Source organism: Mustela nigripes, chromosome 9 (genome assembly GCF_022355385.1).
Source record: "Mustela nigripes isolate SB6536 chromosome 9, MUSNIG.SB6536, whole genome shotgun sequence".
NCBI classification, from domain to species: Eukaryota; Metazoa; Chordata; class Mammalia; order Carnivora; family Mustelidae; genus Mustela; species Mustela nigripes.
In genome coordinates, this window is record NC_081565.1 from 67511015 (window position 1) to 67535373 (window position 24359).

The 24359-nt window shown below is 42.6% G+C and overlaps 1 protein-coding gene across 6 annotated transcripts in view; it reads right to left on the reverse strand.

The window, feature by feature from the left end:
* Positions 1-24359, reverse strand: part of NTRK2 (neurotrophic receptor tyrosine kinase 2) — a 324764-nt gene that overhangs the window by 266701 nt on the left and 33704 nt on the right. For all 6 annotated transcript variants that reach the window (XR_009406303.1, XM_059411760.1, XM_059411758.1 and 3 more), the window contains exons 5-8: positions 22471-22625; positions 11394-11530; positions 10745-10877; positions 7833-8138 (exon numbers count right to left, since the gene is read on the reverse strand). Coding sequence is in view for 5 of the 6 variants with exons in the window: in XM_059411760.1 (XP_059267743.1) it covers positions 7833-8138; positions 10745-10877; positions 11394-11530; positions 22471-22625 (731 nt within the window). In the remaining variant the exon portion in view is untranslated. The remainder of the gene's footprint in view (positions 1-7832; positions 8139-10744; positions 10878-11393; positions 11531-22470; positions 22626-24359) is intronic.

A 24359-nucleotide genomic window follows, 5' to 3' on the forward strand; every position in this document is an offset into this window, starting at 1 on the left:
ACATGTTCATTATATATCATTATAGGCTATAGGTAGAAATGCCTGTTTGAGGTATTCAGGACGAAAAGGTGAGCAAGGAGAGACCAACACTGATGATAAGGAGCAATGAGCCTGTAAGGGGGCTGAGAGCAGAGCTGTGCTTCCTTGAATACCATCCCAGCAGCTCACCAAGCAAGAAATCTCAGATTTAAGCATCAAACCCTAAAGCTTCATGTTGAAAACTACCGGAATAAAATATGGAAATTTCTGGAATAAATCTGAAAACCCGGGAACTCCGTCAACCCCACTCCATTCCAAACAAGCAGCACATGACCCCCCAGCTCTCTCCAGCCTGGAAGGAGCTGCTCCTCCCCAACCCAAGGAAGGTGACTGCCAAGCACAAATTGTTGCTTGTCTCATGTTCCAATTCTGTTTTCTGGAGAGTGTGTCAAGCGTTGGCAAGTGCTTCATACACTTGTGCTTTGTTCTGGAACTCGGGCCTGTTGTTGGGAATTTGGGGACTGGGACTATCAGGTGCAAGAGGCAGCCTGACGTGCTCTCGGTGCAAACAGGACACCTCATATATGGCCACACACGCGCTCCTGACAAAGCTCCAGATTGCACCTGGGCTGTCTGCACCTCCAAAGGACGGACCTTAGGGCATTCAGGCTTCTGAACGTCAATGATAAAGTCCTTCTCCCCAATGTGTCAGACCAAAGCACTTCAGCATCCTTTGACCTCTGTGCGAAATACCTTTAAATGGAAGACTCGAGCTTCTCTATTCTAAGCTGTTACAGCTCGTGAGTAAATCTTAGGACTCTGCGTAAGTCCTCGTGAGTAAAACTCCATGACTTTTTAACTGTAAGACTCTGTAGTTAAGGGATAAAGAAAACCTGTGGGAAGGCGGGAGGGTTCCCTTTCCAACCTGCTGCATAGATAAAAAGGATGGTGAAGGCCAGAAGAAGACACAGCGGCTTCCTTCCTTTCAGCTTTTAGTCTCTCTCTAATGCCCTACAAAAAAAAAAAAAAAAAAAAAAAAAAAAGACTTCTCTCTCAATTCTGTTCCCAGACTCTGTTTAGTGTGTTTGTGAAAAATATTTCAAAGAATTCCATATGATAAAGAAATCGCAAAAGATTCATTCTTTCCAAATCAACTGTCCTTGCTTTGTCAGCACTGTTGTCTAACTCATGGCAGTCCCTCCTTCTGACTTCCGGATGCTTCCCCCTTCCTTTTCTAAATGGCAGGCAGAACTCAGGGCCCCCACACACTGGGGGTCCAAATGTCTGGGTTTCACTTTTGGCCGAACCACTAATGTACTTTGCAGCATGGGGGGGGGGGGGGTGAGGGGGAGCTCTTCACTTTTCCTGTGACAAAGGAATGTTCCATACCTCAAGAGAGGATAATAGCATTGGCCCTGGCAACTCGTCAGGAGCTTCGGGAAGCATAATTAATTAACATGAGTACTCTTGAGACTTAAAGAACTATTTAAGTATAAATCTTAATTATCATGATTATTAGGAGCCTATAGCCAAACCATACCCTTCTCAGTTATTTAAGGCAGAAAAGCCCATCGAACTTTCTTTCCTTTCACTCCCAGGACAAGGAACAGCTCCTGACAAACGGCCAAGGAGCAAGTCGTGGGGGGCTTTATATTTTCTTAATGTGCAACATTTGGAGAAATTTCCTCTCCCTACATTCTTTGGCCCAAGTACACCAAAACTAAATCTGCCAGTTTGAGGGCAATTCTAAGTGCTGCAGAGAGCTCTAGTTCATCCAGACGTCATGAATCTTTTGATAAAACAGCACGAATGGGAAGCTGTGGGGAAAACTCTTCCAATATTTATAGTTTGTTCCCGACGCACATTTTGCATAGGAGACAACTGCTCCCGAATTAGGAAGCATAAGTCACTAACTCCCACTGCTTGTGTGAATGAGCATTCTTGAGCTGTGACATTCTTCCTGAATGAGTGGGCCATAGAGAGACTCTTTATGTGCTGCTTGAAGAATGGGAAGCTTTCGAACACGGGTGTTTTATCACCCGGTGCTCTGGCTAGGTTCGTGGCAAGGCTAAAGTATTAATCACTTGGGTGAGATTTTCATAAAAGAATCTACTCTTCAACAATCAATGCATTCATGATTACAGAAATACCTGACCTTGAAAATTCTTGAAACTTGTGCTATCTGATCCAAAGATGCCAGCAAAGGCCCTAGGTTTCTTCCTGATTACGCTCACAAGTAATCTCTCTGCCACTGATTTCTGCTTACCATTCTGCTTGAAAAGACATTCTCACCACTTCTAACCTCCACTCATTCTCCACGCACACTTTTGAGTCCCCAAGAAGGCTTTTCTGGATGTAGGACTAGATGTCAATGACGGCCACCTAGTGGATCACTGTTACCCCAGGTAAGTCCTATCTCTGACTTCTAAGCAGAATTTCTGGAGCCTCTCGGGATAGCCCCATGCTTCCTATCTGTGTGTCCCATCAGGGCTCAACTTTATCCACTCTCCCTAAACCTCCTTAAGCCACACATTGAATCCATCCTACCTTTTGCCAAATCCTGTTAGAGCTCATCTCTGTGCATAAACTATTCTGTATTTTTATCATTATTACTCGTCAATATTCTCAAGGAGTCAGTACTGCCATCTTGGCGAATGTCCATGCAGTTCATCCAACAGCTTCCCCCAGGTTCTGCAGGGCAGAAGGGAACTATCTTCACTCCCCAAAGTGTGGTCTGGGACCTGCAGCGTCTGCATCAGCTAGGAGCTGGTCAGAAATGCAGCATCTGAGACCCCTTCCAAAATCTGTGGCATCGGAACCTGCATTTTAGCAGATGTCCAGGAAAGTTACGCTCATTAAAGTTTGGGAAGCCCTAACTTATAAGTCCATGAGAGGTTCAACCAAAGTCCAAAAGCTACAGTGGGCATAGAGGATGGATCTTTACAATGAAACATAAAGCAAACCTTAAAACACCCCACTACCGAGAGAGGTAGGTACTCTTCGGCAGTGACCATGACAAATGTTAGGGGTAAGGGTGGGAGATGTTTTGTCCCCAGTGACATACGTTTGAGCCCGTTCTGAATGGGAGGGGAAGAAGAAGGAGCCTGGACACCAGAAGGAGCTTACCCACCCTCTCCAGGAACCCAACTGTGCTTCGTTTTCTCTTGAGTTCCACGTCTAGATAGTTCATGTAGTCAAGTGGCAGCGTCCAGAAGTCTTTCTCTCTGGGCATGCACAAGCTTCTGGATAAGGAAGACAAAGCAGTGCCCAGAGAAAAGTGGTTTTGGGTACAAAGTTTCTTCCTCATGGCCACAAAGGAGGTGAGGAATGGGTATGCTGGTAAGGCTATTCTCCGTGCCTGCCTAGGCTAGAACTGGATCCATGTCCTTTGAAACCTTGGCTTCACACTGAGACTTCCAGAGGTCCCAAAGAGGATGGCAGGTGCTTATACGGGACTTCTACAGAAGTTTCTACGTAGCCATGGGGCCTCAGGACAGCACTCTGAGAACCCAAACTGAGTTCCCCGCAGGTGGAAGGCTCTGAGGACAAGTGCCTGCGTCTGGCCAAAGGAGGCTAAAACAACCTATGGTGGCAAGAGGCAGATGGCATTTGAGTTCAACCTGTAAGCCCAGAGGAGTCAGGATGAGGGACCACAGGGCCTCCCTGTGAACCAAAAGGAGGCCCCATGAGAGAAAGTCCATCCTGACCCCAGCCCCTTTGAGGGGGCAGAGGGACCCCTGCAACAGAAGCCTTGCCCCTGGATGTTGAGGAAGGAGATGCTTCCACCAGCTGGAATGGAGATACGTTTGCTTGTTGTCAGGGAATCGCAGGAGAGGGTCCCACAGACAGAGGAATTGCCAAGATCCCATAAAGCTGTCCAGGAGGAAGGTCTTCGAATCAGCATTGAACACACCCAGGTCCCAAGAGACAAAGCCACCAGCGAGCACACTTGCTGGCCACCCGGCCCCCGGCCCCCTCCCTTCTACTTGGGCAACAGAAGGCCTGAATTCTCCTTAGACAGCTCCGACCCCCCACCCCCATCTTGACAGCCTGGACTGGCAGAGGAGAAGAAACTGGGCCTTAAATTAAGTCCAGAGTTCTGGTTTCTAAGTCAGACAGGACATGCTATTTTTCAATTGAGATTTTAGTCTGGAACCTAAAGTGACCAGAGGATTGTCTGTTACTCAACAAGGAACAGAAAAATCTTACTTGGGTCAGAGCTCTCATCCAGACTGGGGACACTCACCTTTGGGTGCATACTGGAGTCACTAGGGATCTTAAAAATAGAAAAGGCCAAAATCTAAGCCTCATCCGGGAGCTGGTGAATCAGAATTGCTAGAGGTGGGCCCTAGAAATGTGTGCTAACTAATGAAATAACCATTAAAAATCCCCAGTTGATTCTAATGCACTATAAGGAGATAAGGAGCAGGATCCTAGCATTCAGAAGCCAGAGAAAATTATTCCTAATGAATACATGTTCCAGGGACAATGGAAAACAGCGATGAAATAAAATTAGTTTGATGGTCACAAGCTGCACTCCTCAGGGTACTAGAAGGATAAATGCTACAGTTTCCTAAATTTCGTTTGGAAGCGAACAGTTGAGTTTTGGGCTTTAAATTTGACCCCAAGCTGATCAGAGCCAGGTTCAGTTCTAAACGTGGGCTCCAAAATGATCAGTCTGGTGTCTAGAGTTTGGGAAAGCGTCCCCTCCCTTTCTCGGTCAGTAGCCAGCTTGCCAGTGATTAACAGATAGGAAGGCACTGGCTTGGTGTCTGGGGCCCTGCTGACATCGAAAGGTCTCATCACACCTGTCCGTCCTCATTAGCACCCTGGCTGGGTCTGGTGTCGGAGTCTGCGAGGGCCCGGCTCTCTGGAGAGACACTGTATGGGGATCTCTGCCGACAGCCTTATACCCACGGATGGTGCCCTCTTGACCTGGCCGGTGGTGGTTCCAGGTCTCTCGGCTCCAAGGAGGAAGGAGCAGCGTGTCTTCCCTACCATGAGGTATGAAAGGTCATCAAGGCTATCACTACATCCGACCAGTCCATCTTCTTCACCAGAAAGCTCACCAACTTTAATTTGAGGGACTTTGTTTCTTTGCTTTTATTTCTGTGTTCGTTTCTTTAGGCGCTCTTCATTTTACATCTACAAATAGACAGTGAAGGCACGTTCTGAAGACAGCAGACCCGCCATTTTAAGTCTCCTGGCCGCATATGGAAAAGCAACTCACTTCACCCCTCCCAGGCCACCTGCTTCCTCACAAGCCAGGAAACTTGCAATCCAAAAAAAAAAAAAAAAAAAGTGTCTCTTCAAATAAAGTAGCTGAGACATCTTATCAAAAAGATTTGTAAGAGCTAAACTTCTTACCAATTACTATGTGACAACAACAGAAATACTGAAGGAATATAAAACCACATTTGACCTGTCATCCTAAACTTGTAAACTTTAGACCAGCAGGGAAATATATATATTTATATTTTCTATTTGTTTATTTTCCTTTAGTTTTAAAGGAGGGTAAGAGGGAAAGGAAGCAATTCTTTAAAAGGCCATTATCTGTATTCTATGGCTACAAATCTCATAAATACCAAAGATTCTATCACACAAGCCAAGTGAGGTCAATCTCTAATTGGTCACACTGGTTTATAGCCCACGAGGGCCATTTATATCCACTATCACCCCGGGCCAAGTCTCTTTTATTTCCACTTTCATTTATTACTCCCTGATAGCTGGCCCTTGAGTAAATACTTAAAGGGGGAAAAATTGTCCTTCCTAAAAGCAGATATTTATATTCCAAAGATTTGATAAAAACAAGAAGGAAAGAACAAAATCTTCATAATATTAGCCTTGACTTTTATCTTTTGGTAGATGATTATTTCCTTTAAAGGGAATACATGAGTGACTTCAGGTGATTCTTACACCAGAAATCAATGCTTTCCTATCATTAGCTAAGTTAAAACTAACAAAAGCAATCAATAAAAATGAGGCCACATGGGTAAGAGGAGTGGAGCGCTACCAAATATTGGCACCACACAGAAATGTTCAAAAGAAAATACATCAACGCCCTGTGTTAAATAGAAGCCAGCAGCTTTACCCTGGCAGGACCGAGCATCAATCAAAGCGCACAAACCACTTCTAGAACCTTCCGATGCCAGACCCTCACCCTGAATCAAGTTCACCTCCAACAGTTTCAAAAGGCAACTGCTGACTAAATTCAAATAAAGTCTGAAGTTTAGTTAATAGTCATGTGCCCATGTCAGTTTCTTCCTTTTGACAAAGGCCACCGCAGTAATGTGAGACGTTCCCAACAGTGACAACTGGATGAGGGGTGTCTGGGGACCCCGTGCTGTCTTTGCAACTGTCTGGTACATCTAAAATCATTCATAAATAGAACAGACTCTGTCCCCAGGCAGAGTCTGTGGATTTTACTCTAAGGCTCTACTCCCCCAAACATGCAGGAAGAAAACACAGTGATCTAGAGATTTACTACAGCAAATGGGGCCAAGCAGCTAAACTCTCAATGAAGAGGAAGATTTAATGGCACAGAAAACAACCGCCAAGGGTAGTCTGGGTAAGGTGTCCAAACATAGCTTGCTTTATGTGCTCCTGAAAGGCTGTTTGTAAATCACATTTGCATAATTCAAACAACACTTTGAACATGCTAAGGAAGCTTGTGCATTTAAAAAGCTATTTAATAAACACCAGGGTAATGGAGAGGTTTATTGTGTAATGGAATAAACTGGTGGCTACAGGTGGCTTCTCAAGCATCATCTCTGCCCGTGGAGCTGCCCGTCGAGCCCCCAAGTGCACACTGCCCACACAGCCCCTGCCTCCCTGGCCTCCAGGTTTCCATCTTCCCTTTCCTCCGCCAAGCCATCTTTGTGCGACTGTGATTAACTCAGCGTTGTTACAGCGAATTCTACTCAGGTCCAGGTCCCAAAGTCCAAATAGGCCTCAGCCTCCACAGTGTTATCAGTTACTCGGGCAACAAGATCCAGCAAGTAAGAACACTCGCCAAGCGACAGTATCTGAAGCAGGTAAAGGCACTACAGTTGTCCCTGCCATAACTGGGACTCACACTGAAATTCTCCTGCTGGCCACGAAATGGACTCCTGATGGCCAGCCATCCTTCACCCAGTCCAAACCATCAGTCAGAGGGAAGCACTTACCGCGCCTAGAAACACAACTCGGGCTCCGATAAAAGAACCTCTGCACTCGGCCCAGGTAAGCCACGCATTCCAGGACCCTGGTCTCTCACCCATGGTGGGAGGGCAGGATCCTGAATTCCAAACGGATATGGGGCTAGGAAACACATCCTCACCAGTTCATGAGCTGACCAGATATGGTTCACCTGCCCACAGTTTTGCATGGGTTTTGCCATTTGGGGTACAAAACATCATTTGGTAACACTTGAGATAGAAATAATGGGTGCATCTGACTATTGTTCAAAATGATTCATCCTCCCATCACCTCCTTGGGAGTATGAGTCCCTGTCCTTGGACTTGGCTTTGGCCCTATGGCTTCCATTGGCTGGTGGTATGCAGCCTGAAGAGACCATGTACCAGTACCGAAGCTAGTCCCCGAGATGCCAAGCCTATTTCTAGTTGCTCGCTTGCCGTCTACACTAGCTACTATGAAGCAGGTCTCTTATGGAGCTTCTTCACCTATACCCAAGAATAAAGACACACGGAACAAAACAGCCCCTCTGACCCATAAGCAAGACTAAATACTGGTGTTTTAAGCCACTGGGTCTGGGAGTGGTTTACTATAAGCACCATTTTGTCAACAGTTGGTGACATGACAGATCATCCCCCCTTCAACTCCCCCCACCCCGTGCTGAAGCGCCAGGTACTCACCGTCATCAATTCCAGGCCAGCCCATGAAGTGAGCAGAAATCTGTTTCTCATCCTTCCCGTACTCATTCTTGGCTACTAACTTGTAGTCCCCATTGTTCATGTGAGTGGGATTATCCAGCTGGAGGCAGCCATGGTACTCCGTGTGATTGGTAACATGGATTTTAGTACAGATGTATTTGGACTCATTCAATATGGCCCCGTTATAGAACCACTGAAGCGCTGGTTTGGGGTTGCCTTTCACAGTGAATGGAATGCACCAGTGGTGGTCTGAGGTTGGAGATTCGAGAAATGTGATAGTTGGAGCAACTAAATTGAAAAAGAGAGAGTTAATAGCACCAGAACGCTCAGAATTCTCCCCATCTCCAGATTTCTGTGTCATCAATAGGGGATTTTATTCAAGGACCCTTTGGTTTAAGAAAATACAGGACTGGCAACTCTGGAATCCATCAATATTTTGAATCATCATCAAGGCTGATTGAACTCCCTACAGAGAGCTTCAAAGAGACTCCTTTCCCTATACTTAAGACCCATGAATCATAGTCATTTTTCAAATCTATTCAGTGTGAGAACCAGCTCCAAATAGATCATGGAGATTTCTGACAGCAGAAAAGGGTTCATTTGAAGTTAACTTTGGTTTCGAATAAATACGCCTTGATCTTATGTAGATTTGTCACCAAAACGCTGAGGGGCACTGTTTTTTATGGTCCTTCACTAAACAACATAAATACGGACAAAAATGACCTTGGAAATCTTGCCGGAAGCCTGAATCTGACATCACTTATCGAGAACAGATCGAATTGACTAAGGCTATGAATGCTCTTACCAATGCAAACTGATTATAAAGTATGATTAATTGGTACTTTTTGCTGATTGCCAATAGTAAATGCTCTTTAAAGGTGCCTGGGTGGCTCTCAAGTCATGATCTCAGAGTTGTGAGATCAAGTCCCACTTAGGCCCTGCACTCGGTGGGGAATCTGCTGAAGATTCTCTCTCTCACCCTCCACCCATCCCCCTGCTTGCTTTCTCTCTCTCTCTCTCTCAAACAAATAAATCCCTTTAAAAAAAAAAAAAAGCATCACATTTCATTACAGCACACTCCATTTTTGCTAGATTTCAGAAGCCAATGTTTTGATCCTTTCTAAATGTCTGGGGTTCTATCCAAACTTAGACAAACAAACTAGAGATTACTTTAACTTTAAAGCACTCTATCCTTTGGGGAAACAAACCTTCAAGTAACATCTTTAAACAGAGTACTTATCCTGAGGAAAGGTATTTAAAGTCCCTCATAGTTGTTTATTTTAATGTGGTCTGACTTTGATAATAATACAACTGAGGACTGGAAAATACCTCCAGAGACCTCATAGCATCTTTTCTCAGGTCAGGAAACCCAAGTCCAGTGAGGTTAAAGGACTTGGTCAAGTTTAGCGAGCGAGACAGATCTGGAACAGGGATCCTGGTCTCCTGATGTCCGACCCAGAAGCCCTTCCCTCTTGACCCTGCTTCTTGTGGTACGTGTTCATCACACAAGGAGGGGAATTACAGCCTGCTAACACTTTGGCCAGAGGCACTACCAAAGCTGTCACAGTTGTTAAAATTCTTCACCATTTATTCCTTTTATTCTTGATCTAGATTTTGATAGATAAGGTCAATTGCTCAGACCATGGTGACCACCATAGATACTACAAGAGGAAATTTTGAATGTGAGCGTCCTGATTTGTAGGTCTGTGTTACAAATACAAGGACCGCAGCAGGATAGGGACAACACTTACCTTCCTCCCACCAGCCCAGGCCCCCATGCCCAGGACCCATTTACTCCTTCTACCATGCTCAAAAGAGCTTTTGGTGAATTGGTGACTTAAAGACATAAAGTCGGAAGCTGGGTGCATGTGTTTGGGGATAACATTGATTTCAGGCATCTGGGTGGGTCAAAATGATGAGAAATTATAAGTCCAGTACCTACTGGGCACAGAGGTTGTGCTGACAGTGACAAAGGGTTATGGTTGGTGACTGCAGTCATGCACCCCAACAATCACATATGGAATTTGTGCTGTGGTTGAACACTAGCCAGCGTATCCATGTGTCTGCATGTGCGTAATGTGTATTTGTACATACACACGTGCCCACTTGTGGTTTTCTCATCCAAATCCTGACCCAGACACAGTAAAACCTCATGAATTTATACCAGATTAGCTCAGAATTTGGAACAATGTGCAAAATATATGTGATTTTTTACTGGAGTACATGTTCGCACGAAACGCTACAATCTGGAATGTTAAGATAAGTGTGGATGATTTTTAATACTGGAAAATAATGCACATACTGAAGAAACATAATGGCCCGTATCTTACTTTGAATGTATACAGAAATGTAAACCCATCATAATAAACGTTTTCTGCAGGTAATAATAATTTTCAGTCATTTAGGCAGGACTCCGCCAACCTGCCCACAAAAACTTGATGTCAAGCTAATAAGGCTTTATTTTATCAACAGCACACTCGGGTGTTCGGGAATAGACTGTGCTTTAGGTGACATAAATTTAAATCTTCATATTGTTTTTATAGAGAACAAGATTTTAGAAACTGGTGTATCAGAACATAAGCGAAAACTGATTAACAAGAGGAGGATAACCAGCTCAAAATACATTCTCTCAAAAAAAAAAAAAAATACAGGGGAAGACACAAGAGGATAAACTTAAGATTTAAAAAAAAACAGCTTAAAAGAAAGACATGCATGTGTAAGAGAGATTTGCAGAAATAGAACACTGATATTTCTTAAAAAAAAAAAAATACACACAAAACACTGCACACACTTTTTTTTTGACACTTAAGCAGCACCCAGAGGGCCCCAGTGACAAAGGCATGTGTGTCCACGATCATAGGCTATTAAAAACATATGCCCCTCTGATTACGTACAATGTACAGTGAGGTTCACAGAATCTTGGTCTTCTCCTACAAGATTTTCTGCCACACAGGAGATCTGCTTTCCACTGTCATCAGATGAAATGTTAGTTATCCTTAAGGAGCCCTGCATGTGGCTTGTTTCATTCTACAAATGAATTAACAGACAAAAATCCTTATTAGGGCTGATCCCAAAGTGATAAGACTTGAGGTTTCTCCCCCTACCTAAAGAAAAAAATATACACCATTAGAAAAGGTTTCTGGCCTGAACTGGGGCCAGGCAGAAGTGTAAATCCAGAGCTATTCTATTTCTCCAGAGTATAACTGTTCAATGAGCAAAGTTTCTTTAATCCTTGGATTCCTATCTACCTCTCTCCAAGGGAAAAGACCACAAGGAACATCCCTTACCTTGCTCACAAGGACACAAGAAGCTCACTAGAGACCCAGAGACTCCAATCTACTGGATATACACAACTCAAATGCAAACCTGCACTCCTCTTTGTTAATTACAAGAATGAACAGAAAGTAAACGTACATCGAAAACTCATCATAAATTTCTCTGATGGTCCTATAAAATATTAAGGGATCATCACTAGATGAATCCAATCTAAGTTCTGAGACACTCTCATCTCTCTAGGAACCCAGAGCCAAACAAAAGCCTTACCATATGTTTGGAAACCAGATTACCGACATCCCAGTACAAATTCGGGACTGGATCGCCTTCAACGCTACAAGATAATGTGATAGACTTTCCCTCCTCCACAGTGAGGTTAGGTGCGGCCAAATTTGCTGATGGCAAACCTGTGGAACAAGAAAAGTCAAGTGGAGACATATATGAATCATCTGATGCACTGTCAAAGTAATAGCAAAAAATCAGAAACTCTTCCTGCTTTAGAATCAATAATTATTGACTTTCCGAGACAGATTTATGTTGATCTGAAAAAGTGCTGGGTTGGTAAGCTTTACAGGTTTAAGGTGCACCAAAAATGTGCAGTTATGAGATTTGAAAACAAATTTTGCACTTTGTTTAAAAGTGTTATTGCAGCATAACTTTTTACTATTAAAAAATGTAGTTTATAAAACATAACTTGGTATCTGTAGACCATCTTGTCTTGTTGTTCTCCTCATTTTTCCCTTTGTTGCATCCATGTTTTTACATAAATCCATTTTTTATGCTAAGTGACGCATAAAGATGACCCCACCATCAGTCCTACATTTTGAGACAGTCAGATTACAGAAGAGAATGTAGCTTTGGGGGGGGGGTGTATTTGTTTTTAGAGGGAGGGAGGGGCACAGGGAGAGGGAGAGAAAGACTCTGGAAGGCACTCCAGCCCCAGTGCAGAGCCCAACGCGGGGCTCAATCTCAGGACCCGAGATCATGACCCAAGCTCAAACCAAGAGTGGGATGCTTAACCGACTGAGGTGCCCCAAGAAAATGCATTCTTCACACATGAAGAATTAAAGTATTAAAGCATTCTTCACACATGAAGCTGGACCATTAAAATATCGAATGCCCCAAAGCTATATGAGTCATAGTTCAATATTAAGGGAAAAATGGGTTATAGTAAAATTTCCAGTATGGTTTTTTAAAAAAGTCACATGGATCTATACTCCCACATTTCAAAAGCTTTATTGATGCCATTACCACTTCCTTAAACTATCACACCTATTGGGTGTTTACACTCCTTTAACTCACATGGGACTCACAGTATTTTCTGTATGAAAGTATGTCCCAGACAACGTAATAACCGTATGCCAGGTCCTGCCTGTCTAGCTAGTCCCTCACTTGGTATCAGAAACTTCTAGGGGCTGCATTCACCCTACAGTTGTGTCCCCTACACCTACAATGCCTCATGAACTCAGGAGCAACCCGGAGATCAGAAAAGGCAATTCATCTTCAATACTCATTAACTGCAATAAAGCACCCACCTAGGGCTCCCTGACCCACTGTCTCCACAGAACTGTGTATAAACTCCTCTCCCACCACACAGTCCTTCCTGACCAAGTCATTCTTCTTTATGACCAAAACCAGCCTGGAACGAGACTGTCCCAGGGGTCTGTCTCACGGTGTCCCCACCATCGACAGAGGACTTCCCAACCAGACCCGGCTTTCAGTGGCCATCAAGACTCTTCAGAAACTTTCCTGTCAGCAACCCACAGAAAACTGTGTTCTATCTTTCACAGGGTTTCAAAAATGCCCCCTAAGACTCTGAGTTTCATACTCAGAGGTTTTCAATCTGTCATATTTTAGCTTCCAAGGCTTTTCTTTTGTTCCTGGAGGGTCTATTTGTATAGGACTCTGTTTTTGTCTCCTGGGTGCAACATGGCCTGATCTCTTTGAGATCTTACTCATTTCCTTTTGAACTTTTCTTCTCTCCACATCAACACTGTTTCTGGCAACTTGTTTTCCTTCATCTTTTTGTTTGGTTATTTGTCTCTTGCTATAAGCTTTTCTCAAACAGTGGGTATCACTGGCTGTTCAGACATCTTTAAGAACAAGGCACTAGAAGTGTTGTGCATTTAACGGTGGGTTTCCTTGTGGGGCCATATTCTTAGCCTTTTTTCCTGGGTACCTCCTGATGTCGATATCGTTCGGTCATTTTGGGACAGAGTCTGGTCAGATTATTCAGATAATGCTCTTCCAGTGTCCTACCCGGAAGAGGAAGTAGGATGGAAATATCAACATTTGGTATGTAAATCCATCCTTCTATGGTTCTCACAGCCTCAACTCTTCCTGGAGTTCCTCATAATACTGACTTCATACTCTTTAGAGAATAAACCTTCAGTTTTCTGCTGAGGAGGGAGGGGTGCAGTCACCTGGATTGTATGGAGTGAAAATGGGACTAACGGCTCCATCCGGGACTTGACCCACTCTCTTGGGATGGGTGCTGCCTGCAAGCCTGCTTCTTCCTGAGCCTGGTAGCCTGCATCCCAAAGCAATTTCCTCTTGCCTTTGCCCTCTGCCAACCTGGTAACCAGCATTCTCAACCGTCAGCTCAGTTTCTATCCGTCTGTCTGCTTTCCAGCTTGCAACCATTTGCATCCTGTTGACTCCTCTGCCATTTCCTTGTGCTTAGAGATTTATCTGCTGATTGTGGAGGGATCACAGAGCCAGGGCCTTCCCTGGTGCTTGTCCTCAGGGTATGACCTCCTCCACCAACAGATCATGGACATATCCCTCTTGGCACCTTGAATACAAACTATGGGATGAATTTCCTACTTCCTATAAATGCATATAATAGTTTGGAAATTCTAGCAGAAAAAAAAAATTTAAAAGAGATTCTCAAGATTGCCATAATCTCTGTTTCCCCAAGAAAATTTAGTGCAGTCTCTTCCATCAAGCCTAAATTTATATAAACAATGCTAAAAAAATGTGTGTTTAGTTACAGTAATAGTACTATCATTTACTAGGCTTTCATTGAGCCAAAACCTTTTTTTCTAGTATTTTCAGTGACTGGTTCATGTAGCCCTTACAACCATCATGAAGTTAAGTGTTTGTCCTCATCTAATTAACAAAGAATATGAGTTCCGGAAAAGTCTAATACATCTCCCAAAATTCCCTACGTACCTATAGACCGGGGATTCGGACCAAAAGCTCAAGGTCCTCACTACTACACTCTACTTCCTTCCCAGATGGCATAGATCCATTTTAGCATAAATACTAACATGTATCTATAACTAAGAATTTAGTTAATTTAGAAAATAATTACGTGTCTATTTGTGAAGGAAGAATGAGTCTCCTTTATTTATAGAGAATTGTATCACCCTGTCACAGCAGTCTCCAAAAGAATCTGCAAAATTGGCCAAGTCTAGATCTTCTAGATGTAAAGTCTTCCACAAATGAGTAAGCATCTGACTCACGTTAATTCTAAAGCATTAATATGCTGGCCAGAGATTCAATAATGGAAAAAACAATCTGTACTTGAAATATCACTTGAGGTTTAATTAGCACAATAAAAATGAATTGGGCGGCATGAACAGCCAAGGCAGGATAAACCATTTGCCAGGCACTACTTCCTGGCTTAATAAGATTTGAAATCGGCACAAGTACAGAGCAAAGCTCAGCAGTGCTTCCAAGAGCTTCCAGCCCTACTGTCATGGGATCCTTATTTAAGCCTCCGAGAGGTCTTCCTCTGCACTCTGAGAAACCTCCCTGGACAGCAGAGTTGACCAGCCACCGAGAGTCCACACAGACACCTCCATGTCAATGTGTCTTGACCCGGATGTGTTCAGAAAGGATGCACCAGCCTACGGACCTCAGCAGGAAGTCACCAGCCACGTGGAGAAAAGGCTGACTTCCTTTAGACCAGGGCTTCCCAAACTGTAATGTGCGTGTAAGTCACCAGCAGATCTGATTAGAAACACTGCTTCTTTCCAGTAGGTCTGCATTGCAGCCCAACCCATGGAGCAAACTCCCTGTTCCACAGACCACACTTTGAGTGGCAAGGGTTTAGACGACGGGTGTTGGGGTGGACAATTGCTCACTAGGTTTTGGGGTCTATGACCATTATTCTTAAACTCAGCAGGGGCCCGAGCAATCAGCTCATCCACGGAACTTTCCCCAAAGTGTGTTCTGTGGAACTCAGACTCTTTGACACACTCTGTGTTGAGGGAGTGGGGGTGGGCGGTGAGAATGTAAGATTCAAAAAATTAAGAGCCTATAGTAACTTCCATAACTCTGGATGTTTACTATGCACATTACATATGAAAAAGCTTCCAGAAGTCCTGCTCCAAATGAATCGGTTCACTTCCATGGATCTTATATTCCCCCAGCTGTTTTGAGTACACCCTTTCTCTGTGGTATCTTGTTGTGGTTTTGTTATTTTTATTTGAAGTAACCTGACGAACTAAAAGAGACACACGTATTTAAATCTAGATGTAAAATATATTTAAGGCTACATATTCATATCAATGGTATGAATAACATTAATAACTCATGTTTATTGAGTACTTAATATGCGCTAGACCTCATCTGCAATATTCTAGATATTGGGTTATTTGGCCTCCTAAAGACTCTTGCAAGTAGGTGTCATTAGTATTTCCAGACAAAGTTAAGGTTTATCAAGTACCACAACTAAACAGCTAATGAGCGGGAACTGGGCTTGACCCTCCTCTTTCTGTCCACGGCCACCAACAATACATGTATTGGCTGCCTCCTTTACTGGGCTCCGCCCTGCCTCTGTTCCCTTCCATGAGCACACACTTCCGGACAGCTGACTTATGTCTAAGGATCACTAATTTAAAATATGCAGGTTCTCCCCTTTCCTTTATCACCATTCCAAAGGGACAAGAAATGCTCATTATTAGCACAATATTTAGGTAAAAATAAATTCAGTCAATCTATCCCCACAAACAAAAGTAGGCAGGGTCTCACTTTCTAATCATTGAGGAAAACTAACCTCTAATCATTTTGAGTTATTAACTCAGCTTTGCAGTGAGTGAAAGGGGTCAGGACTGGGTTTTATTTTCCACTTCTAAGTAGGGACTATGTTCTTTCTCATCTTGTTTTAAACCATCTTGTTTAAGCTCTGTTCATTTTGTGTTTGGTCATCATTCTGTATGTAAAATATTCAAATAAATTATGATTTTTGTCTACTCTCTCCTCTCCTCTCATGTTCTCTCCTTTTGGCATATCTTCCAATTTCTCTGTCTCTTAAAACATATATATTTCACTACCAGGAAAGAAGCCAGAACGAGCCTGACCTATTTAGAAGTAGCTGCTTTACACCCAGTTACAAAAATGACAGAAAATTAGCAAAGTGACTTTCCAAGCCCAAATTGGAAATTGTGCTTCTATACTTGTGTGAACCATGTCATTACAGTGAAAGCAACCAGGAAACTTCTAAACACAAAAACTGTGTCAGCGGCTGACAGGTTGGGAAAAAACAGCTTTATTTGCCATTCTAAAAAGACAAAGGAAAACAATGGTCCACTGTGTGGCTTGCTGTGTTTTAGGAAACAGAACCTGATCCCTAGTAAAAGCAAAGCAACCTGGCAAACTAGACTTCGTACATGTTTTTTTGGTTTGGTTTTTTTTTGTTTGTTTGGGGGTTTTTTGTTTTGTTTTGTTTTGTTTTGTTTTTGTTTTTTGTTTTTTGTGTTTTGTTTTTGTTTTTCAGAGAAGAAACAACAAGTCAATCCAGCTAAGGTGGTAAGAAATCAATATGTTATACCAATCTAACTTCCAGAGTACCGACATAGCATTTCCCCCAAATCTTCCATAAGCTCTACCAAAGCAGAATTGCAATCAGTCTGGTTTCCTGGTTCGAAACAAAGACGGACTATGTACAAACATGCTAAGTAGACAGGTACTACAAACCACAGTGTAACAACCAAAAGCAAATCTTAAAAAGAAATCAGGAAAACCAATTTACCTCAAGGAACCAGCCTTCTTTTCCCAGGCACCTGTGAACTGACCTCTCCCATCATAAATATTTTGTTGATGGGTCTTAAGGAACCTCTACACTGAAAGTCTTAGGGTTGGGGAAGTGGAAAATTGGAATTGTTGTTATAAATAACAAGGAAACCAAAGGCAGGACTGATTTCAACTCGTGGGACCATTAAGGGAGTTTTCTATAGTAGCCGTACAGTCCAAGCATCAAGTGAATTACCACCTTATATTCACTGTGGGACTAGCATGTTCTACGGTAACCAGTTACTAGTAAAATGGGTTGAGGGATTGTTTTGATAATGACCCAGAGGAATATGCCTTTCTTACATGCATTTGCCGTCTACTTATAACAGAATATCTCAGCCACTATTAACACCTCCTGAAGAAACTCTCTTCTGGAGATTTAAATCTTAATTATAGGATAAAAAAAAGTTTCAAGTATAAAATATCCTGTTCTTTAATAATCTCATTTAGTGAGGGGAAATGATTGCAAAACTAAACGCTGAAGATCAATCAAAGTGGCAGACGCGTTCTTGTATTAGATCAGCACAACAAACTTGGTGAAAGAACCTTTCTTTAGAACTTGGGTGATTTGATCTCTGTCTTCAGAACCAGTGTGCCTAGCGACTCTTTCTTCAAATTACTGTGGAAATTTTAGAAGAATGTGTTTTGTTGCCTTGCAATTAATACAGTTTTTCTAAAGTTAAAAAGGACCTTGTGGAGAAACAGACCACAACATGTTTCCCAGCATGAATAAATTTACAGTAATTCACGCCAGGAGGGGGCTGCTAGAAAAATACTGTGAGACATTCTGACCATGCTGCTAATGGTAACATGGCCATTAAACTTCCCAGCCCCACCTATCATGTTCCCTTGATCACTAAGGGTAGGAGGAACGTGAGACTCTTTCAAAATGGGATGATGACAGAAATTTCAGAGGGAATGACAAAATGTTAATATATGGAATAATTATAATTTATGTAAATTATAATTTAGCTAGAATAATATAAATCTTTAAGTTATTGTAACTGAAATATCTGCACCACTATATAAAAATCTGGTCCAATGCAATCATTACTACAACATCCGTGGTTCATGCACTTACTAATTGGTGAATTCAGCAAACACTAATCAAAGCCTATTACATTCAAGGGATACGTTGATACCATGGAGGATGTATTTTTGTTTATAAAATGTAAAGAGTTTGTTCATATAATACTTACATGGTGAAATACTAAAAGGAGAAGTTTTTAAAGAAAACCCATCTAATAAATGAATGAAGTCTCAGTAGCTCTTTCTTATTGAAATTAAGATGTTACCAGTTGCAAATTAAGGGAGTAACCATAGTTATTGCAAATCTTTGGTTTACGATGCCGAAACAAACACACAAGACCATACAATACTCTGAGTGACCCTTACACTTAGCTAACAAGTTGCATCCAAAAAAAAAAAAAAAGAAGAAGAAAAAATGAAGATGAGTTCCATGAATCCGTGATGTAATTAAACACAACAGATATATTTTAAGTCTGCAAAGGGCAAGACTTAAAAGAAAAGCCAACCAACCACAAATCCACGCTCTAAACAAGACATCTAAGTTGAAGACAGTGACATATTATCTGATTTCTTTAGTATGGACTTTCAGAAAAAATTTAAATCCAACCACCTTGTATAAATCTACTGCTCAATTTGTCTAACTTCTCTTTAAAGAGCCCAAACTGGGAAAACATGATGAAGAAAAGTAATATAAGTCTAAGCTCCAAACCGAAGCGTCTCCTTCTGATCTCTAATCTCTAGAAAATTTTTGGAAACTCCAGAACCATGTTGGAAAATGAGAAGGCATGCTGCTAGTGGATAAGACACCGTGAGAAACCCCTGAACAAGAGAAAGCAAGACAGTGTGATGAAAGAAAATGAGCCCAGCCCCAAAGGGGCACATAAGTATTCCCTACACAAAATAGGGAGGCTCTAGGCTGACCCAAGAATGATGGGGCAGACGGCAAGACAGAGTGCCTTGGCTGAGCCACAGGGCCACTGGTTCAGGACATACACAATAGTGTGTCCCCAAACTGTCCCTACCCACTCATTGTGGACATAACATCCAACAAGAAGCAACAAGTACGGGAAACTTACTAGAAAAAAATCAGTAGTGCTAGGTGCTGGTGACACCCTAGAGATAAGATGAACTCCAGCATGGGAAAAGGTGTTTCAGTTACAAAAAAACAAAAACAAAAACAACAACAGCAAAACACACACACACACACAAAAAAAAAGTCAGTAGAGATTGCAGAAATTAGAAACTGAGAAAAATTCTGTATCTGCAAAAACGGGTGAAGGCCAAAGGAGTGAGTCAAGCCATTTCCCCGTAACACAGCACAAAAAGACAAGCAGATGGAAAGAGCTACTGAGGCTGAGGGGTACGGTGGGTGGAGCTGTAAGTGTAAACAACCATCTACATAAATTAGAAAACTCTTCCAGAACTAGGACAAAAACCCTGAAAGAGTAGGCTGCATGTCAAACAATAAATTTTTAAACACACACACACACACACACACACCCTTAAGTATGTTGTGGTAAAAATTTTAGAATAACTTGAAAAAGGAGAAACTTTTTAAAGCTTCTAGAAGGAAAAGAAAAGCAGAGGTTCCCTGTCAAGGAGCAAGCATAAGACTGGCCTCAACCTCTCATCAGCGACACTGAATACAAGAACATGATACAGTATCTGTAAAGGTCTAAAAGGAATTCTTTCAAGTCTAGGGTTTCATACTCGGCCAATTCCACTGAAAAGAACAAACACAATCTGATTTTCCACCAGGCGAGAACGTGAAGATTTTATGCTTCTTAGCTTCTCTGAGAGAAATATTAGAGGATACACACCAGCAAAAAGAAAAGCCACTCCAAATGGCAGTAGGATACAAAAGTTAATGATACATACAAAGAAATAGTAAATCTTCAAAATAGTCAAGTAACAACCTACAAATAAAATCTTAGCTGACAACAATCTGAGGGATGGGAAGAGAAAGTAAAAGGAAATAAAACTCTCCCTTCTTCTCTTGCTGGGAGCCATCTCTAGATACTTAAAAGAAAATATGTTTTAATATGAGTGGTGAATATTTGAGTATCCTATATTTCCAAAAACACAGAAACATGATTAATAACCTTCAAACAAGTTAAGAAAAAAAAACAAAACACACTAAAAGTGGAAAAGGAAAACACTATAGAAAAATAGACAAAGCTTATAAATAGGCAAACCACCGAAGAATAAACATAATGTTCCCCAAACACAGAAGATACCCAACAGTCATCAGGAAAATGCAAACCAAAAAGCTATGACCTACCATTTTTTAGAAAAACAAACAGATAAGAAGTTTCTTAATATCAAGGTATGCTTTGCTGGAGTGGCTCTAAATTAGTACAACTATTTTTTAATGTACAAACCTAAGCCAAAACTTCTGCTTCCTGCTCTGTACTGTGGGAAAACCTTTTCATCTGTACATAGGTATAAAGAGCACATGCAAAGACACTCATTCTAACATTTCTGGAGTGACAAAAGATGGGAAATAAGCTAAATGCCATCAATGTGGAAATTTTAATGTAATTAGATAGATTCTATCATGAATCCCATGCATTGATTAAATAGAACATTATAGATCCATAACCACTAACCTGAAATGATCACAAACAAAAAAACACAAGCTTTATGTGTAATACAGGTTCTTTTTAACCACAAAATGTATCAACAATACTTTTGCAATCACAAATAAGTAAAAAACACTTGGAAAGAAAAAAAATCAATAAACAAACAACAAAACAGTCTGAGTACAAAATCTGTAGAGAAATAAGTCTATCCATTCGCCTTTTTTACAGTGTTGCTTTTTGAAAAGCATCACCGACACTGAAATCAGGTGTGAATGTTACCATGAACGTAATCATCCCAACCGAGCAATCAAGCCCATTCCCTCGGAGTCAGGACAGTGAATTCCCAAAGTCCCTCACACACACAATTCATTGATTAATTTGCATCAAGCATAAAATTACTAAAAACTGACAAATTCATCTGGAGAAATGAGGACCAGTTTTCTCCCGCTCTCGCCCTCTCCAGTCACTACAGTCTCACAACAACACATCAGGTGGGTCGCATCACTGGAAACTGTCAAGACAACACAGCCAAAAATTAAAGTTTAAGAAAAGAAGTGGTTTCAGGCAAGGGCAATGCAGATGTCTATTACGGGGCCGTTTGAGGAATCAAAGCAGGAGCTCCTTGCTCTCTCTTCCTTCCTTTCAGTCATGGCCGAACCAATGTGGTCACCACAGCCATGAACTTGGGAAGCTGGCCAAGAAGCCAGGTGATTCTACGCTGAATTTCTTGTCCCTCTAGGCGATTTCTCTCAGCGGTGCAAATTTATACCAGAACAGAGCACAGTCGCCCTCTTATCAATCAGGAAAAGATATATATTAAAAGTTGGGTTTTTTTTTTTTTTTTAAGTGTTGTATAGCAAAGAGAGCTGAGGGAAGTTGGCAAGAGAACAAAGCCTGATTCCCCTGTTAGGAAGCCACAGGGCTCGAGGAGAGAGAAATCTGTGGGAAGAGTAACTGCTCTCTCGTAAGCCCCTTCAGGGTAAAAAACAAATACTTATCTTTCCTTTCATGACATTCTCCTTAAAAATGAACAGCTGCCCTATCTTCCTTCAAGAAAAACTGATCTCAAACAATACGAAGAATTGAACGTTTGTCAGAGGGTGTCCTCTCCGATTCTGGAGGGGCAGAGGCTGAGGAGAGAAGCGAGGGCAAGACTGAGGCGGGGCTTGAAACCCAAACCTGGAAAAGCGTGTGTGAGGGCATATTCCTGGTGCCCCATCAGGAGACACAGCCAAGTGGCAGCAGGACAAGTTGAAGGGGCTGTGCTGACTTGAACTGCGTTTCCTGGGTACAGAGAGGACACTCTACCACCACAAGATCCTTCCCTCTCCATTTTCTGGGTGCCAGCCATGTAAACACGTGGCCAAGGAAGTATCACACTCTTCACACATAGTTTTCGGATGGACGGACAAATGGATCGATGGATGCCATGACCAGACAAATGAAGAAAGAAACAGTGGAATGAACAGCATACTTCTCCATGCGCGTCAAAGCCATCCATTCAGAATTAATATTCTACTTGCGAAAAACAGTCAGCAAAGTTGCTCCCAGCTGATTTCCCCACACTGCACACAAATGTTGCCCAGCTCACCAGAGACCTCAACAGCATGCTATATAAAATCTGGGTAGTGATAATCCTCCCAGACTCTTTACCACACCAAGGCAATTAGAACAATTAATAGCAAGTAGAATTCATCGATTTGAAAGTAAATTACCACAATTGGGTATCTGCAGGTTTGCCAGGGGAATATTCTTGCTGCTTTCATTTAGGCAGTACAAATCCTGAGTTTCTGGGCTGGATTTAGTCTCCTGAAGAGTCTTGATCCACATAATGTCACAGGAGCATGTAAATGGATTGCCCACCAAGATCCTACATAGAACAAAAATGACACCTGATCAGGCTTCTCTTTGTCAGTGTTCACAACGCTAGCGATTACAAAGTGCTGCGACCTTATGAGTTCTTTCTGGCCAGCAATCTTCGGGAGTCATACCCACCTTTACGGTTTCACAATCCTTATTCATTCCTTTATCTAATACTTACTGATCTTCTGATAGGTGCAAACACCACCGTGGGCTCCAAAGGAGGCAAAGTGATGCAAGACCTTTCAGAATCATAGGGAAACAAGACAGGAACAGGCAGAACTATAATAGAGGCTAGAAGAGGATATGTCTCATAGAATGGGGGAAAATCAGATGCCGTAACCAATTTGCCACGGCCATTATACAGCAATTAAGATCTTTAGTGAGGATGCCAATCATTAAGTTGTGAGGAACGCTAACATACTTATTCCTGACCAGGCTAGAGATTCCAGTGTGTTCATTTAATAAGCTCAAACCACAGTGGAGAGCAGAGTGATTTCATCTGACTTTACAATAAGCCTATAAATACAAAGTTAAGGCTGAGACGTGAGGGCCAGTAAGGCGGCACTTCCAGCTTTCTGCATGGGGCGACCACCGTTCAGTGGGGCGGATGCAAGAAAGTTGGAGTAAATGTGAATGAGAGAGCCTGGAGGGGAACTCTGAGACCTCCTACACACACACACACACACACACACACACACACACACACACACACAAACACACCCCAAGTTCAGGGTTTCTGCGAGCAAGGGCAAGTGAGCTCCAGATGGAGCCACTCAGCCCACTGTGGGAGGGTCTGCGAAGAGCAAGCCACCCATCCGCCAAGCTGCCTGGGCTCCCGTGGCCTGTGCCTGGTAACGGAGGAAGTAGTCAAGAGGAAAATAAAAACCACAAGAAAAAAAATCTTTAAATGCTTATTTATAATACTCAGTGGCCTATTTAAGATGAATTCCATTTATGGTAATGAGCCTTTAAATGAGGCCATTTACAATCGTTACATAGGCTCTGCCTGGCATTAACCACAATACTTAAGATTTCCTTGAGGACAGGACCTGGGCTTTGCAGCATCATTTACTCCTGTGGTTTTTCTGGTTGGGTTCAAAGAATCTCAGGGATCCCCCGAGACTCTTCCAGGAGTCTCTTTGGGGAAAATGTGGTCATGGCAGCCTCGTTGTAATGTGTGTCTGCTTGATCACCTCTCAGTATCCTTCCAGCAGATACAGAATCGAAGGCAGAAGAGATCCACAGGGCCTCGACTCCAACTAGTATATGGGGTTTCCTGGCCTTCTAAGTACATGAAAAACTAAAGAATCTCCCAAAAACGAAGGCATGACCGAACCCACAGAAGGGATAAAGGAGCGAGGGGTCTTCGGCTGTGGCCATAGCCATGTCCGCAGGAGCACACCACGCTGGCAGACAGCTGGCTCCTTTCTGAAGGTCACGGGCAAACCCGTCTTCCAGTGACTACCACGGCACCTGACACCTGACACGCTCCTAGCTCTCCACTAGACCACAGAGTCCTGGAACACAGGCAGTGTTCTCGGTACGTCCCCACAGCCTGATGCGTGAGTCTGATTCGCAACCCGGCCCACACTGAACGTGTGTGGAGTGACTTGATTAAATCTGCTGCTGGGAGAAAACGGAAGCCTTTGGATCTGGAGTCAGAACTCTGAATTCTGACCCATCAAGGTCACGTTCCACAGCGATGCTCAAAAGGGTCACACAGGGCGCCTCTCATTCTGTT